At 38.0% G+C, this 16,237-nt stretch overlaps 1 protein-coding gene across 2 annotated transcripts in view; it reads right to left on the bottom strand.

Annotated features, from left to right (window-relative positions):
• CHMP2B (charged multivesicular body protein 2B) overlaps positions 1–16,237 on the bottom strand; it is a 32,545-nt gene that overhangs the window by 15,012 nt on the left and 1,296 nt on the right. Inside the window, exons 2-6 of one of the 2 annotated variants that reach the window (XM_073304176.2) lie at positions 12,078–12,169; positions 7,925–8,119; positions 5,298–5,400; positions 3,656–3,762; positions 1,698–3,496 (exon numbers count right to left, since the gene is read on the bottom strand). In XM_073304176.2, the coding sequence (XP_073160277.1) occupies positions 3,383–3,496; positions 3,656–3,762; positions 5,298–5,400; positions 7,925–8,119; positions 12,078–12,169 (611 nt within the window). In that variant the 3' untranslated portion in view covers positions 1,698–3,382. Of the gene's footprint in view, positions 1–1,697; positions 3,497–3,655; positions 3,763–5,297; positions 5,401–7,924; positions 8,120–12,077; positions 12,170–16,237 lie in introns of those variants that run through there. The other variant, XM_073304167.2, reaches the window with a different exon arrangement.

Genomic DNA, 16,237 nt, shown 5'->3' with positions numbered 1-16,237 from the left:
ATTAAAACTGAAGGGGGGGGAGAGGGAGAGAATATCCCTCTCCCCCTTGCTAATGCATGTTTCATACAGGACTTGAACTATTCTAACCCCCAGACTGTCACAATACTAACACAGATCAGTCACTACTTTACAAAGCAAGAGTGCACTTTCTGGGATTAAGTCTCAGCCTTCACCACCACCCACAGATGCTGTACTGACAGAAATGCCTGTTGTAAAATCATTGGAAAAGTAGAGAAATGAAGGTGATGACTTGTAATTTTATTCCTTGGTTACTTTTGTTTCTTTGTTTGAAGTTTCTTGTGGTGTATTATGCATATGTAGTTAAACTTGCAATATGACAGTTTTAGAGTTTATTTTCTAAATTATTTGCCTGTTTAAAAGGGATTATGAAAAACTAACCCTACTCTTTGCCAAAAATAAAGCATTGTTCAAGTAACCTCTAATACAAAATGTAACTGTTCACATTTGTTTGGTTGTGATAGTATTTTGATTTTACCGTAGCTGCTGCACTCTGCTGCTACATATTCTTTTTTGCATGCTACAGTAGTTACAGTGAATGCATCAGTCAGTCAGTCACTACGCTGATGCTCTTGTCCTTCAAGAGTGTTTATGGGTAAAGGACACTTTAAGAAACATGGCAAAACAAATGAAACCTGTGCCATTCTCACATAACGGAAGAGTGAATGGTTAACTACAGCAAGCAACTTGTCCGAAAACATCTGGGTTACAGAAACACCAAAACAATACTTCAGACCACCAGATTGACAGCCATAAGATGTCCTACACCTAGATCCCTGGCCCTGAGGGTTGAAACACCCACCACCATCTTCCTATCTCTAGGGGCTACTGATCACTCTTATCTGGTTTCACCCGCTTCCACGCATTCTTCCGAAAATGCTCTTCTGATACCTGATCCTTTAAACCTGGGGGACAAGCAGCTGCTGTCTTTAGGTAGCCATATGCATTTGACTTCTTCAGGCTGCATCTCTCACCAGCCCCCCCTTTTGCAGGTCATAAGTATTTCTGGCTCCTAATATTTCCCTTTGTAAGGCTAAGGTGATGCCTTTTAACAGTTTATATTAAACTTTGTGGTGGGACAGAAGTTCTCCACTAAGCTGCAGTAGGGTGCCACTACCAATAAAAGATATTACCTCACCCACTTTGTCTGACTAATGATAAAAGCAACTGAGCTTTGAATTAATTCAATAATTTGAGAGATTGTTTTAAACAGTGAAGGAGCATTGTAGACGAATGATTGATGACATATGGGGCACATAGCAATATCAAGCCCAAAGCAAGAAATACTGGTTTTTGCTTTGCCAAAGGCCTATTTTCACTGACATTTCCATTGTAATTAAGTGCACAGTTTAATATTTACAGCCATACTCTTTGCTCTGATTGCAGTGAAAATAAATCGGGCAGGGAGGGGGAGGGGGAAGGTGAAACAGTGAAGAGGGGAGCAGGACTAGAGCAGGGTCAGCAGTTTTCAGCTACTTTTTTTGTTTTTAGCCCAACAAGCCAGTGCTAAGGTTCAGTGCGTACAGAAACCTCCCCAACCCCACTAGCAACAGCAACAATTAATTTTTTCCAAAACTGATGGAATTCACAACTAATATCCCTCCTAAGTGACATCACAAAAGATTATAACATCCATTACTAGATAACTTACATGTAAGACCCCACCATCAGGACAGCCATTGGGGGAATAAAAGCTTTTATTAGATTTTTACAAAATAAATGGTCAAAGAAAATTCACCCTAAATGTCAGGGGTGTGTGTGTGTAGTATGTACACTTGCACATTGCAGATGCATGGTTTGGCCCCATGTTTTCTAGTGAAAACAGCATTCTGTATTTCTACTCCTAGACCTGGGCTCACAAACCGATGATTATAACCTTTATTTCCCTGCTCAGTCCTGCACTGGCAGATGTGACAATAGCAATTCCACTCAGGGCTTGCTTTCCCACTTAGAGACTAAGCGCTCTTTGATTAATGGCTTAAAGTCAGTGCTAATCTATGGACCCGATGATGATACAGATCAAAGACCGTGGAAAACCTTAGAATCAGAGCCTGTTCCTATTATACTGTTATCCAAATCACTTGTGTCTAACCTTAACCTTCTACTGTACAACGTGTAATACCCAGCATTTTCTTTTTTTTAACCTAAAAGGAGTAATCATAGGTATAAGGCAGCCAAGTCATTCTGATAAGATTTAGATTTCACCTGCCAGGAAGCAATCACATGTACCTTAGTAAACAATGCAGTATCTTTTAGGGGTAAGTACTGTTACGGGATAAGTACTGTAAAATATATACAGTGAGATTTCAGGCAGGATTCCTTTTACAAGTGCTGAAGTCCTTTAGATACGAACTTCAGCATGGACTGCTATCAAGTGTAGATAGCACTTCTCAGAATATTTTGTACCTGGCAATAACAGCGTTAACAGTAGTTACTCTACCCTTCAACAATTAATACAATTTTGAAAAATCAGGCGCATATAGCAAGGTTTTATATACACAAAGGCACAACAATTCTGTTGAAGTTAGCTATGTTACAGTACAATACAGTTTAGTCAGTGCCTTTCATGCAAAATATTCACTAAAAATATTTAGTTCAAGCCTCTTCCACTGAAGTTAATAAGAGCTGGATTGCACCCATACCCTTCAGTAAGTAGTACAATTGTCTAAGAATGAATCAAGTCAAATTTACTAAAGACACCTGAAAAACAAAGCTATAATTGCCTACGCTTACTAGAGTATCAAGGTTCTCACTCACCAAAAGAAAAAGGTTATCCCTTTTCAAACTGAAAGCAAGCGTAAAGACAAGATCATAAAATATTCTAAGAACTTTCCATGTGTAGTGCTTTTATAAACACTCCAAATATTATCCAGAGAAATGCTGTCAACAATCACAGGATGACAATTTCAAAAAAAGCTAAACAAATGAAGATCTTATATTATAATTGTTATTTTTCCAAGTCTGCTTGCCAGCTGACATTTTGTAAATTAAAAAAAGCCAGTGCTGCTCAAACAACTAAACTGTGGGGATAAATCTTGAATGCAACACAGCCCAACTTCAGACTTGGTGTAAATGGATGTACCTGTTTACCTTAGATCTCAAGCCGGTGTTCAAAAAATCCCACATGCAAGTTATCTATTCATGTCATCTGATAAAGTAGTTTTTCAAACAATTTCAGGAATTCAGTGCCACTAATAATGGTTCTCGGCAAGAAATAAGCCTTTTTTGGTGTGAATCATCTTGTTTCTGAAGACTTCAGTTCTCCTTAAAACCAAAGTACATCAGTTGTGTTGAAAAAGTGTACATTTTACATCTGTCTGTAGTTGAATAATTGTTAAAAGGCAGGCTGTGTATTGTCATCAGGCTAATCTACTCCCAAAGCTTTAAGCTGCCGTTCAATCTCTTCATCTGAAATGGTGGTAGTTTTTGATGCTGATGCAGATGGTAAGCCTCTGGCAGCAGATGGTGCTTTGGCCATCTATTAAAGGAACACACAAACTTCGCTGAGTAAAACCAATACACACTGTGACAATTTGACTTCTAGCACAGAACTACAAAATGAAAGCTGTTAGGATGACATTTAAAAAAAAAAATAGAGGAAGGTATTTGACCCACCCTAAAGAACATTTCTCCATACCTTTCCTGAGATTTCAATTCCAATTTCATCAAGCACTTGGTTCACAATATCCTGGCTTTCCTCTTCTTCATCAGAGCCCTCAAAGATATCATCCAGGGTATCATTAACTAGGAAGGAAAATAAAAACCAGAGCTACATTAGTACAGAAAGATTACTGTTCACAGAATAAATGGGAGACTAACTAAAACCCACTGTTCTTCTACAATCCTAGCATGCAGCAGTAGCGTCACTACGTGAGATGGCAAAAGAAAGGAACGTACACTGTGTGCATTTGCAGAACAGCACTGCATCACTTAGCACCACATGCTGGCAACCCAGGAGTCCTCTGCCTACCTCTGCACTTTAAAATCTTGCCCCTGAAGTAGTGCTAACAATTGCACTATGCAGTCACATGCCAGCACTTCACACAGAGGTTTGATTTCACTATTTTTCAGAAAGGATTTAGTTTCAGAATTCTTTGTTACATTTAAAAAGCAAACCAATTAAAAAAACCCTCCACATCCCCCTTAAAGACCTCATTTCTCTCCCTGCCCCCCAATTGCAGAAATCCAACTAAGGGGTTGGTGCATTGATGCCTAGCACCATAGTATAATTTTTAAAATTCTGCTAGTTTCCCCCAGCAGAGGCAATGCAGTGGCAGATTTTAGGATGAGAAGAATGCTGTGTTAACAGTAGCCAGTAGCAAGACCAGTGTGGCATCACTGACGCTTACAAATTACCAACAAGCTAATAAGCCATTGTGGTAAAACAGAGAAGAGGGTGGCTCCTCGTACCCAGTGGACAGATAGGATTCCAGGCTGTGTTTGGCTGCTCTGTACCACTATTCTGTCCATTATTGTTTTATATGTACAAGTCAGTTGCTGGAAGGATAGTTCTAAGGACTCCTGCCCCTCAAAACATTTTACAAGTTCTACATAACCCTGACTGCTGCAAGTGAGAGGCCTTCAACTATTCTCATTTACAGATCAGGGTACACAAACATCTACAGGCAAGCCCAAAACTTTAAATTTAATCCAAAAGCTCAGACATAACTCCAGACTAGATGATAGAGTTGCTTATCTGTACGCCAACACTAAAGCCTTCTTCATTTCTAGAATTCCCATACCCAGTACATATGCTTCTTTGTAAACAAGAGCAAATATACTTAACTACATATTACTGTTGCACTTTAGTCTTTCACCCCTTCTCAAAAAGCAGAAGAGCTTGTGCTACTGCTTCTCTTTCCTTGCACAAGAGCAGCAACTCTCCATGCCACTTGCTCATGTGAAGTTTCTACTATCCGTGAAAAACAGAATGCCATGTCTTATTCCCCAGGGTCTGAATTTCTAATTGTTAGGTTAACAGGATATTCCCTTGATTTAGTCAATTCAAATAGTAGTGGTAATTACACCTGTTCAACAACTCTCCCACTCAGTGCCTCTCATTTTTACAGGTCTTTCATACAACTATACATGCAGTACTGTCAAATACCCGAAGTAACCATGCCGAACGTGAAATATTTTCCCTTTAATCATTGCTTATTGATAGTAATCTCATGTATTATTAGTAATACTCAGAAGTGGCATTAAGGTGTGCCTACCTGTTTTAATGGACTGATAGTGTCAATGCTTGCTGAAGTTATTTACTAGAACACATAACTTACTCATTTCCTCAGTCATTTCCATCTTCATGTTTTCCTTCTGGAAGTTCTGCATAGTTTGTAATGTCTTTTGAGGGTCCATTTTCTTGTTAACAGACTGCATTGTCTAACAATATTAGAGAATATTAATCATAAAATTGCACAAATTTGTGTAGTATACTGAATATGTTAGGCAAAGTTAAGTGATTTCTAGTCTAACAAACCTGGGGCCAGGTTCTGCATGCTTTGCATATGTAGACTCCCACTTTAGTGGGAGCTCTGGGTGCATATGGAATCCTCAGTTGGTCCCTTGTCTAGTAATTAATAAAATCTACTACTCTGACTAGTGCAGAACAACAACAAGCTAGACTTTTTTCTTAATTTGTCACTTTTCTGGCTTGCAGGAGGAGAAAAGTTCCATAATTAGGCAACTAATTGTTATCAGACAGATGGAAATGGCAATGTTTAAAGCAAGTTAAGAACATTCTCATCAACCAGCAGTAGGAAGCGGGCATGAAGTCATTATGACGTTTCTCCATCTAGGATAAAGCAGTAGCAAGTATGACGTTTCTGATAATGGCAAATGCCAGGGTGTTCAAAAGTTAATAGTACAGGTTGAACACTTGGTATCACTTAGAGAACCTCTGCCACATACTACTAAACCTTAAACATAATATTTTACCAAACTTCATGGCACTGATTACCACAGGTGTGTAAAAAACACATTCACCCAGTATTACTTCCTTTTTGATTCATTAATATAAAGCTATGGTATTTTGCCTCCTCAAAGCAGCTTCCATGTCAAACACTAAATTGTGATATGTGCAAAAAATAAAGGAAGTAGCCTCTTTGTAGAAAGTGCTACATACACTTTAGGAACATATGGAAAACTAGTTTAAAAGGATACATTAATAATTGATATCAGTGATATATTAGAAACTTAAAACTGAAGCCTAAGGGAAATGTCTGCTTTCATTTCTAATTTTGTTTAAATTGAGAAAAAGCTTTTTGTTCTCCTTTTCCAATTCAAGGGTTGTCAGTGGACATAAATACATTTTTTCGGGGGGGGGGGGGAATATTCTCCAATCATAGTAGTGTGTGCTTTAATTTTATAGACAGATAGTAACACTAAGTGTCCTATTTACAGATACATTTATGGACAAGATACTGAAAAACTGCTTACTCATCTCATTTGTTGAGGCAGCTAGACAGTGAGTTGCATCTGATTTTAATTGAATGTTGTATGACTGTAGATCCTGGTATGGGTTAGAGAACACTATGGCTCCAAAATTAAGTCAGTGTTTTTAGTTCTGTATTTTTTACTGCATTAACTGAAAAAGTTGACCATTAGGTGGTCAAAATAACTTAATTCTCCTTCAATCCCCATAACGTTGCATAGCCCACTGACAAACCTGCTTCATTTTTTTTCCAAATCCGTTAAGATCTGTATCTATTGACATTTCTGCTGATTTTGTTCCACCACTGCGATTATACCACTATGTTTGCTTTAAGAAGTTTAATCCAAAATATTCCAGGGATAAAGAGCCCAGAGAGAAGAACGCTCAGCTAGGGAGGGATGCGATAGTTCTAAAAAGCAAGATTAACTTCCTCACTTATGTGAAGCTGTTGTAAGAATGATGGGCAAGGAGGTCACAGGAAAGAGAAGAGGTGCATGCTAGCATAAACTGTCTTGTTTAACTTGATCATGGAGTCAGCTGTACCATCTCTTGGAGGAAAAAAGACCTACTGCACAGCCACAGCTTTGGAGGGTTGAACTGGGTTGTTTTTTTTTTTACTTTATTTTTTAAAAACACTTTGTTCATAGTGGCCCTTTAAGAGCAAAGTCTTCCTAGCAGCTACTTCCTGCATCAAATCAAATTACAGTGCATTAGTTTTATGAGACAAGAAGCAAAACAATTTAACACAATTTCCCTGGTGTGTGGAGGATGAGGGTGAAGCAGAATTCTAGCTCACTGAGCCCTTTAGAAGTGTCAGCCAGAAAGTGATGCCTCATTTTCACACAAGTTATAAAGCTAGGTGACATACTGCCTTGATTTCTAGAATCAGTCTTCCCTACTTTGGCTTTATCCACTAGAAGCAGTTACATGACAGACAAAATTTACAGGCAAGACGTTGCATAATGAAAAGCTGTTTGTTAGCCTACTGTAATTATCCTCTGTATCAAGACTTACAGAATCCATTTTAATCATTAACCAGACACTAACACTGAACAGCTTTCTGGCCTACGACAAAGATATTCGTAAAAAGAAAAAGGAGTACTTGTGGCACCTTAGAGACTAACAAATGTATTTGAGCATAAGCTTTCGTGAGCTACAGCTCACTTCATCGGATGCATATGCAGATACAGACTAACACGGCTGCTACTCTGAAACCTGACAAAGATATTATAAGTCAACTGTGTGAGAGCCTGTTAGTTTAAATAGCAGATACTGACCAGCAAGATATGAATGGCTAATTTAGTGTTTTTCAAAACACAAATTAGTACTCGTCCTGTAAGCATCATCACTGCTAAATGTAGTATTACACAATACATTTATCTCCAGCTAATTTTTACAAGATAACATTGAACTCGTCAAGACTTTTGCAAGCATGAATTACATTTAGATATTTATATTGATTTAACTGCTTACTTTTGCTGTGGTTGACATAGCTCCTGCCATCTTCATCTGGGAATTCATCACTTTCGTTTGAGTTGACATGGAGGTAACTTTGGAACTAACAGCATAGGTTCGAGTTTTCTGTTTTCGCAGCTGCACCAGCTGTTTTGCTAGAACCTTGCAGGCTTCTTTGTTACCAGTCTTTGCCATTTTCTTTATTTCCAGTTCCTAGTTTTAGAAAGTAGTTTTTAGATTCACATTAAGTGAACAAGAATTCTATAAAGTTATACAACTAAACATTTTTTAATAAATGCTAGATTGGATAAATTAACCACATGTTCACAAACCTCTTCTTTGAGAATGAAGGAATTGACAAATGATACAAGAATATTTCCCTTTCTAGCAGAAGTCTATAGCAAGAAAAAAAATTAATAGATGACAATACTCTATTACTAAAAGAATAACGTGTGTTATACTGTGGGAATGTGCACTTCTCTGACATACCGTTTTTTACATAGAGGTAGATATTACTTGTGCATTCTGACATGGAGTCATAGAGAGTTAAAGTGTATTTTTATGAGAGATCCTTTAGTTTACAGGCTGATAAATATACACATTAAGAACTAATGGTGATCAACACCACTGCTAACTCACCTCCTCCTTCTATAGGTCTTTCAGGCTATATCTACACAGCAAAGAGGAACCCACGGCTGCCCCATGAAGCAAACTTGAGCTCGTGGAGCTGTAGGGCGGTTTCATTGTTGTGTAGACTTGCAGGCTTGGGCTGTAGCCTGGGCTCTGGGATGCTGTGAGGTGGGAGAGTCTAAAGGTATGTCTCCACTCCATCGAAACACATGAGGCTGGCCCATGTTAGTTGACTTGGACTATGGAGCTGTTTAACTGCGGTGTGGATGTTCAGGCTGGAGCCAGAGCTCTGGGACCCCACAAGGGGAGAGGATCTCAGAGTCCAGGCTTCAGCCTGAGCCCCAACATCTACAGCCCTGTAGTCTGAGCCTGAGCCAGCTGACATAGGTCAGCTACAGGTGTTTAACTGCACTGGAGACATACTCTTAGACCCTCCTCTTGCATTCACCCGCTGCAACCTAGTGGCCACTTAAGCAACAGAGCATACCTGGACATGTAACTTTGAGAAAAATTTTACCCTTCAGCACCTCTCCTCAAAGATTATGGAGTTTTATTTTCTTCGAAGGCAGATTACATGAAGTAACCTGTGAAACAGTTGAAGTCCAAGCTTTCCCTCACCCCTCAGGATTTAACTCAATTATCTTAGTGCATAATAAATGCAGTGTGCCTTGTCTACACTGCCACAAGCTAATATCACACCCTAAATCCTAGTCTAGGCAAAACCTATGCCCAGATAACTCTATAACCAATATGGGGAGGGAATACAAGACTAATTAATTTAATGGAGGCAAGGAAAGTTTTGCACCTCTGACTTAACAGCTCTTCACAGAACATAATGATAAAATTGATCACTATCATAAAATCCTCATACCAAGCATTTTATTGAAGAGAAAAAAAATAGGGCTTCTCTCTTTAATTTGCCATAATGTTACTGACTGAACATATACAATTCATATGTCCAGTTGTGACAACATTTTCTCCGGGAATAGGCAATAAGTAAAACTGTGTGTAATAACAGCACTGCAGCTGTTGGTGGGAAAAGAGAGGTGCTTTACCCTCCCCTGAATGCAACAGATGTTTAAAAGGCTGCTATGAAGCATAGCCAGTTGCTCTGTGATAGTAAATAGTGGCCACCAGACTACAGCATGTAGACACTGAGGAACCAACAGCAAGATACACAAAATTGCAGGAGATGCTCCAAAAGCAAATGTTAACTGACTAATTGCTTTGGTTTTACCACTATGGTAGAGACAACATCCTGTGACCATAAGAGATACCCTCATGTGTAAGAAAACTATAAATACAGAACTATCGTAGGAACATAATATTTTGAGACTGGTACATTAGCTTGGCAGAAACTGCTTCGTAAAAATCCCTCATTTTTGAGGAAATTAAACTTCATGAGAGATTTGGTAAGAGATGCAATTTTACCAGAGAAAATACAGGTGTGTAAGTGAAGTACATGAGATCAATAGAAAAGTATTGTGGGTATGAAATGGAATGGCAATCCTGTTTTGGTAGCCTACATGTAGGATATGTGGGCACTTTACAGGGTGCTCAAAATATCACTGAAACTATCGTGCTTTTTAAATATAACTCCAATATTATGTGGTTAAGATGAGAGTGACTTGGGAATGCATATTTTGGACACAGATTTCCAAATGTTATAATAGCAAATGTTAGCAAGCACCAGTTTTCCCAGTTAAATACAGTAGTTCTTGTAGCCCGCAGATCTCATTATAGTATGAAAAGCACACTTTCAAGATGAAACATTATAAACTGTAAATGCCAAGTATTACTAAACTATCAATTACAAACTGAATCTGTGCCAGGGAATCAAGTTGCTATATGGCTGATGTATTCATAATTAACACTAATTGTGAAAGTAAAAGACAAGATTAATCCATAGTCCTGGTATTTATGAAGAAATTTTAAGACAGTCACATCTTTCTCCTACTCAAAATTCAGCAAGTCAACAGTATAGTAAGCAGGATACATTACTGATCAGACATCAAAACTGTCCACGCTAGCCAAGTAAAGACAAATATAAAAACAGTAAATAACTGTAACAATGCTATCACAGAGCAACATCTATTTTAAAAAATATTTGTTTTGCCTCTCTATATAAGTAGCAGCAAAAGACCATTGTTACAGGACAATGTTCTGATTCATTGACAATTTCCTGCTCTTTTCAAATGACAAGCGTACCAGGCTTTGAAAATTCAGATTTCTTAGAGTCTGAGCAGCAAGGGTAACAACAGAAGACTGAGTCTTTCAAAGACTTGTTCTCTTCACCTCTTCCTTCACAAGAGAAAAAAATACACAATATATTTCTGGAGCAAGTTACTGACAAGAGTGCATTCAAAGCTTCAAGGTGAATTTCTTTACAGAAATCAAGGCACTAAAAGAAATAATGGTAGCTTAACCACTTACACAATCTATCAGACATATCTTAAAGCCCTAGCAAAAGGATAAAATTTCCAAGAATAGTCATCTTTCAGGCTCTCTAATTTTTCTCATGCCAAAACTGATATCCACAAGACCTGCCACCATATGAGGCAATGTCTTATTAACCACTAAACCGGGGAGTGAACTGTCACAGAATTTTTCCACACAGTTTGTGTGTCATCTATCAAGGCATGTAATTTGACGTATACCTCCACCAGTATAGGTATGAGGTGACATAAAACTAAAGGACATGTTCTAACGATCAAGCGTTCAATGAGGGAGTTATCACAGTTATGTTTAATAAAGTCAGCTGGTTGTAGGGAAATTCTATGAAGACCATAGGAATAACTACATCCAGGTGACAATGTTAGACTTGTCTTTGTCTACAGTTGCTGTTAAGTCATGTTGTGTTTTGAGATGAACTGTTACTGAAGATAAGCCCTAATATTCCCTCTGAAACCCTCACCACTGATGTTCATTTAAATAAGCATCAATGACATATACTAATGCTTCTCACTGCTTTCTAACCCAAGAACTTAGAGCATTGCCTCCAAAGCTCATGGCCCTTGCTATCTATAATGGAAGGGTCATGTCTGGGATAGAAGTCCCAACAACTCATGTTGGAATGCAAAGCACTAATGCTGGGCTACTGAGTCAACAGTATATTCCCTTGCTGCCAATATTTTAATATTTTAAAACAGGTTACGAAACATTGGCCCAAATTTACCCATGCTGTTGGACAAAAAAGAATCAGGTTATATAATGAAAAACAGCACAGCTTCTGACTCTGCACTTATTAGAGATTCAGGAAGACTAAGGGTATGTCTTCACTAGCAACATTAAAGCACTGCTGTGGCAGCGCTTTAACATGGCTATGTAGTTGCAGCACCAGCACTGGGAGAGAGGTCTCCCAGCACTGTAAAAAAACCCACCCCACTATAAGGTAACTAATGTAGATAGTGGGGAAAGTCAGCAAGATTTTGAAGACTATCATTTAGGTGTGAGACATTCTCTTGCCATTTATTTAAAATTTCAAACAAACACTTACTTGTGTGTTTTAAAAAGGTAAACTAAAATTCTCTGTTCTACTTACCAGCTGTTTTTCCTGTTTCTCGAGGGCTGCTCGATCTCTGGTTATAGTCCTCTGTGTACCTCTTAACTCTCGATTCTGTTCCTTTATTACATCTGGAAAGGAAATATTTATAGTTGGTAAAATAATTCTTCAGACTGAATGCTTAACAGTATTGAAACATGTAATGAAAATCTGCAATTTATTGGATGATAGAAAACTTCCCTTCATTAATTTGATTTTTTATCATAAGAGTAACACATGCATCTCTTACTAGGACTATAAATATCAAATATATGCAATGATGTTAGAATATAAATTTACATGTCTGAAATACTATCTTAAATTTCAACACTATAGGCCAAGTTCTCCTTTTATACCAATGAAACCTAAGCGGCTTCAATGGAGTTTGTACCAGTGTAACTGAGAGAAGCATTTGGCACAAGAGACTTCTATATTCCATAAACATGTCTCTTTTAATCATGCAGGAAGTGTCAAGAACAACTTCCCCATGCAGAAAAGCATATCTCTAACTCCTATTTCACAGCAATATGAGCCAAGTCCTCCTTATCTCAGCCACCGTAGCCAAAATATTCAGTGGAGAGGTCCGTGAGGTCTGTGATGATAGGGTTGGGGGAAGGAATCCTCCCTTCTCCCGAATAACCATGGGACTGTTCCAGAGCTGCTTCAATAGAGCAATAGCATTGGTTCCCATTGCACCTTCTCTATAGAGTAGGGAGAAATGGCAGCAGCTTCCATAGATGTGAATCCCTTGGCTCTGTTTACCTCCTTCCTCACTGAGGTGCATAGAGACCACTCCAAAATCCTGCCCTTCCCCATAGCTGCACTTATTCAACTAAAAGTCAAGACACAAGGGATGGGACACAGAATTGCCTGAAAACTGGTCAAGTCTTTTATCCATTCCTGACACCCTCTTTGAGAGCAGCAATTCCATAAGGTAGTAATCCGACCTAAAAAAATATATAGCAGTACTTAAAAGATGTGCCTATAACTTAACCAAAGCTTAACTTAAAATTTAGCTAACATTTTCCCCAGCCATTAGGACAGACAGAAAAGGAACAGTGTTTAAGAACACACCCAAAAAATATAGCTTTGCTCCCAGCTGTTCAGTGGTCCATTTGGGGAAAAGTTAGTGGTCTTGCAATCCAATGCCTAGTTTTGGACATTATACACATAAGCAGCCTTAGAGAAGCTGGGGATGGACAAGGAATGACTGATCACTGAATTACCTCTTACTAGTCTCACCCCTTAGTAGGTGATCTGGGCATAGGAAGATTGATATACAGTGATGGAATGCAGCAGCTTGCACTGCTATTACACATTCTGTACCTGTTTTGAGGAGAAAGGAATTCCATTCCCAAAACTGTCAAGCCAGCAGCTTTAATTCTAAACATTACTTGAAAAGAAAAATTAAAGGAATTTAACAGGTGAGTATGTCTGCAACTGTGGCACCAATGGGGGCTGAGGTTTGAGAAAGCCCACTAAGCACCCCTTAGGGTTTCTCTGACTACCTGACACTTATACTTGGGAGACATACAGGCCTTCTAGGATCTGGTCAACTGACTCAGGTGAGCCCTAATGCTGAGTGCCTGTTAAGATCCCCTTCTGCGTATCTAAATGTAATACAAAGGGAAAATGGAGAAGTGCCCCATTTCCCTTGTCTTGCTAGGATTTTTTTTCTTAATGTATTTAAACTAGACTACCTTTAAGTTGAAGTTGATTTTGAGTACATATCAGTAATTTAAGAATCTTTACAAGCATATAGTTACTTTTAACAAAAACAAGGAATTTGGGATAAAGGTTAAACTTAGTAAACACCCCTCATATCTGCAAGTATAGAAATTTAGCACTGAACTACAAAAACTACTTTTTCAATACTCTGTCAACAATCTCCTTAGAATATCAGAAACTAACATCCATCCACAAAAGCCCCTTTTGTCATATCAACTACCACAAAAACTAGAATGTTTTACCCCTAATCAACAATAGGTGTGCCACGGTAGTATTAAATATCTATACAGATTTTTATACCATCCTCTTGCCATAGTACCTGAGCACCTTCCAGTAGGATGGGCACTTTCAGTAGTAAAGTGCCACACACAACAAAATAAAAGCCTATTTTTACACATTCAAAGTTAGACAAACAACATACTTCAGTCAATCTTACCCACTCATCATTAAAAGCCCAATCCTGTGAGGTGCTGCAGGTACTCCACAATGAGTACCTCACTAGTTTGGGTCTTATGATTCCATCTGCCAACAGATTATCAAAATGTGATTCGTCATGGAACTACTTCATCGTCATATACAAGCTCCCTAAGCCCAGATCATGAAATTTTAGCATGGGCATACAGAAATCAAAGGTTAGCATTATAACAAAACATCACACTTAATATGAGACATTTAGGAAACAAATATGAACAATGCTCTATTGATGACTTTTGTATACTGCCCCTACAAAGAACAGAAAATGACATCTGAGGGCAGAGACAGTACCTTAACTATCTTCCTTACAGGATAATGCAAATTGCTTTCACTTGGTGCAAGAGACCACTTTCTTCATACTATTGTTTATGTAGAAGCCTTATGGAATTTACTTGATAAAGTGTAAATATTAAAAGCAATGTATGATATAGAACCCGTCATTTCAGCTTCCATTAAAGATTTGTCTTCATTTGTTAGACTGCATAGGTCTTACAGTGAATATTAAAATCTACAGAGGGATTTATTCCTAAAGCAGAACTCCTTTTCCACTGTTGGAGGGACAAATAGCTCTCCTAGGTATAGGCTGCATACTCAAAGCAGCCTCCCATATTGCTCTAATTTTGCAGAATTCTAAAGAGTAAAAAAGTCAGCAGGTGCTGGAGTTTAATGCTATTGGGTTTCCTAACAGAGAAAAAAAAGTGCTTGAATATGAACCGAGAGTCACACGAGTTAAATTTGCATACCTAACATACTACAGTGTATTACTAGAATGAGGTAACTACCAATGGCAGTTGATTTTTGGTGTGGTTAGAAGGCTTCTTCTAGTCTATTTTATAAGAATTAGATTTATATGCTTAACTGATTTTAGCACTGTAAGACATGCAAACAAGTTTGGATTTGAAAACAGATTAAAAAATGATGCCCCTTTACAAGACTGTTAATCTGATTTAACCCCATAATAAATATAAAATTTGTTGTTTCAAACTCAAACCTTTAAATGTAACAAAATAAAAGATGAATAAGTTATTGAAAGTTGTGCTGTGATGAGAAATCAGGAACCCTTTTCAGGTTTATATTGTAAAGACAGGGCAACCTCCATCTATTAAAAAAGTCTGTTTAAAACAGTCTGAAAAGGAAATAATGTTCCCATAATTAAGACTACATCATGGTTTTGTATTCCACAAAAGCAGCCTAATACTTGTATGCTTCTATTTTCCTCATTTACTTGGGTAACAAGTGAAATGCAATCTAGACAGGCTCAATTACTGTCAGATGACTAAAGCATGAATAATAAGCAGAAACGGCAGCCATAGTCTTCATTTTAAAGCATACATCAATCTGTCTGGAAAAAGAAGAGTAGCAATTCAGATTCTTCCTTCCCAGATGTGCGAAGACACTGCAAGCCATCTAAGTCTGAAATTATTTCAGCAGTAATAGGTTCCAACAAAATATTTTAATGGAATCTTGAGAGGAACACACGCTGCACAAAAAGCTCATGCTCAATAATTGTTTTAAGCCTAAGGAGTAATTATGGGAAAAGAAAAGTGATATTGAAAGGGGCCATTTTAGTCATGTTACTGCTCCCAAGACCCCACAAGTAACATTTTCAAGAAACACTTTACAATGGACACTGGAGTAGACAGCCAATATATGAAAATAAAGCCTGACAAATAAAAACAATGTATTTTGGCCCAGCAGAGAAACAATGGAAGCAATTCAAGAGACAAGCATCAAGCATGAGCTCTGTCAAAAAGACTTTAAAAAGAAGACTTTGCTGGGGTGGGGTGGGAGGGGAGATTTAAAATTTAACTACACTATATATAGTTGAGTTTAAGAACACTGAGAAGAAATAGTAATGCAAATATATTTATGTATGAAACTAGCATTGATGTTTTACTCTACAGGAAATATTCCCTTTTGTTAGAAAACTTGCAAGGTAGAAACTGAACCCAAATATA

The sequence above is a fragment of the Lepidochelys kempii genome, chromosome 1 (assembly GCF_965140285.1).
Source record: "Lepidochelys kempii isolate rLepKem1 chromosome 1, rLepKem1.hap1, whole genome shotgun sequence".
Lineage (NCBI taxonomy): Eukaryota > Metazoa > Chordata > Testudines > Cheloniidae > Lepidochelys > Lepidochelys kempii.
The sequence above is the reverse complement of the archived record's forward strand: the minus strand, read 5'-3'. Positions and strand labels throughout refer to the sequence as shown.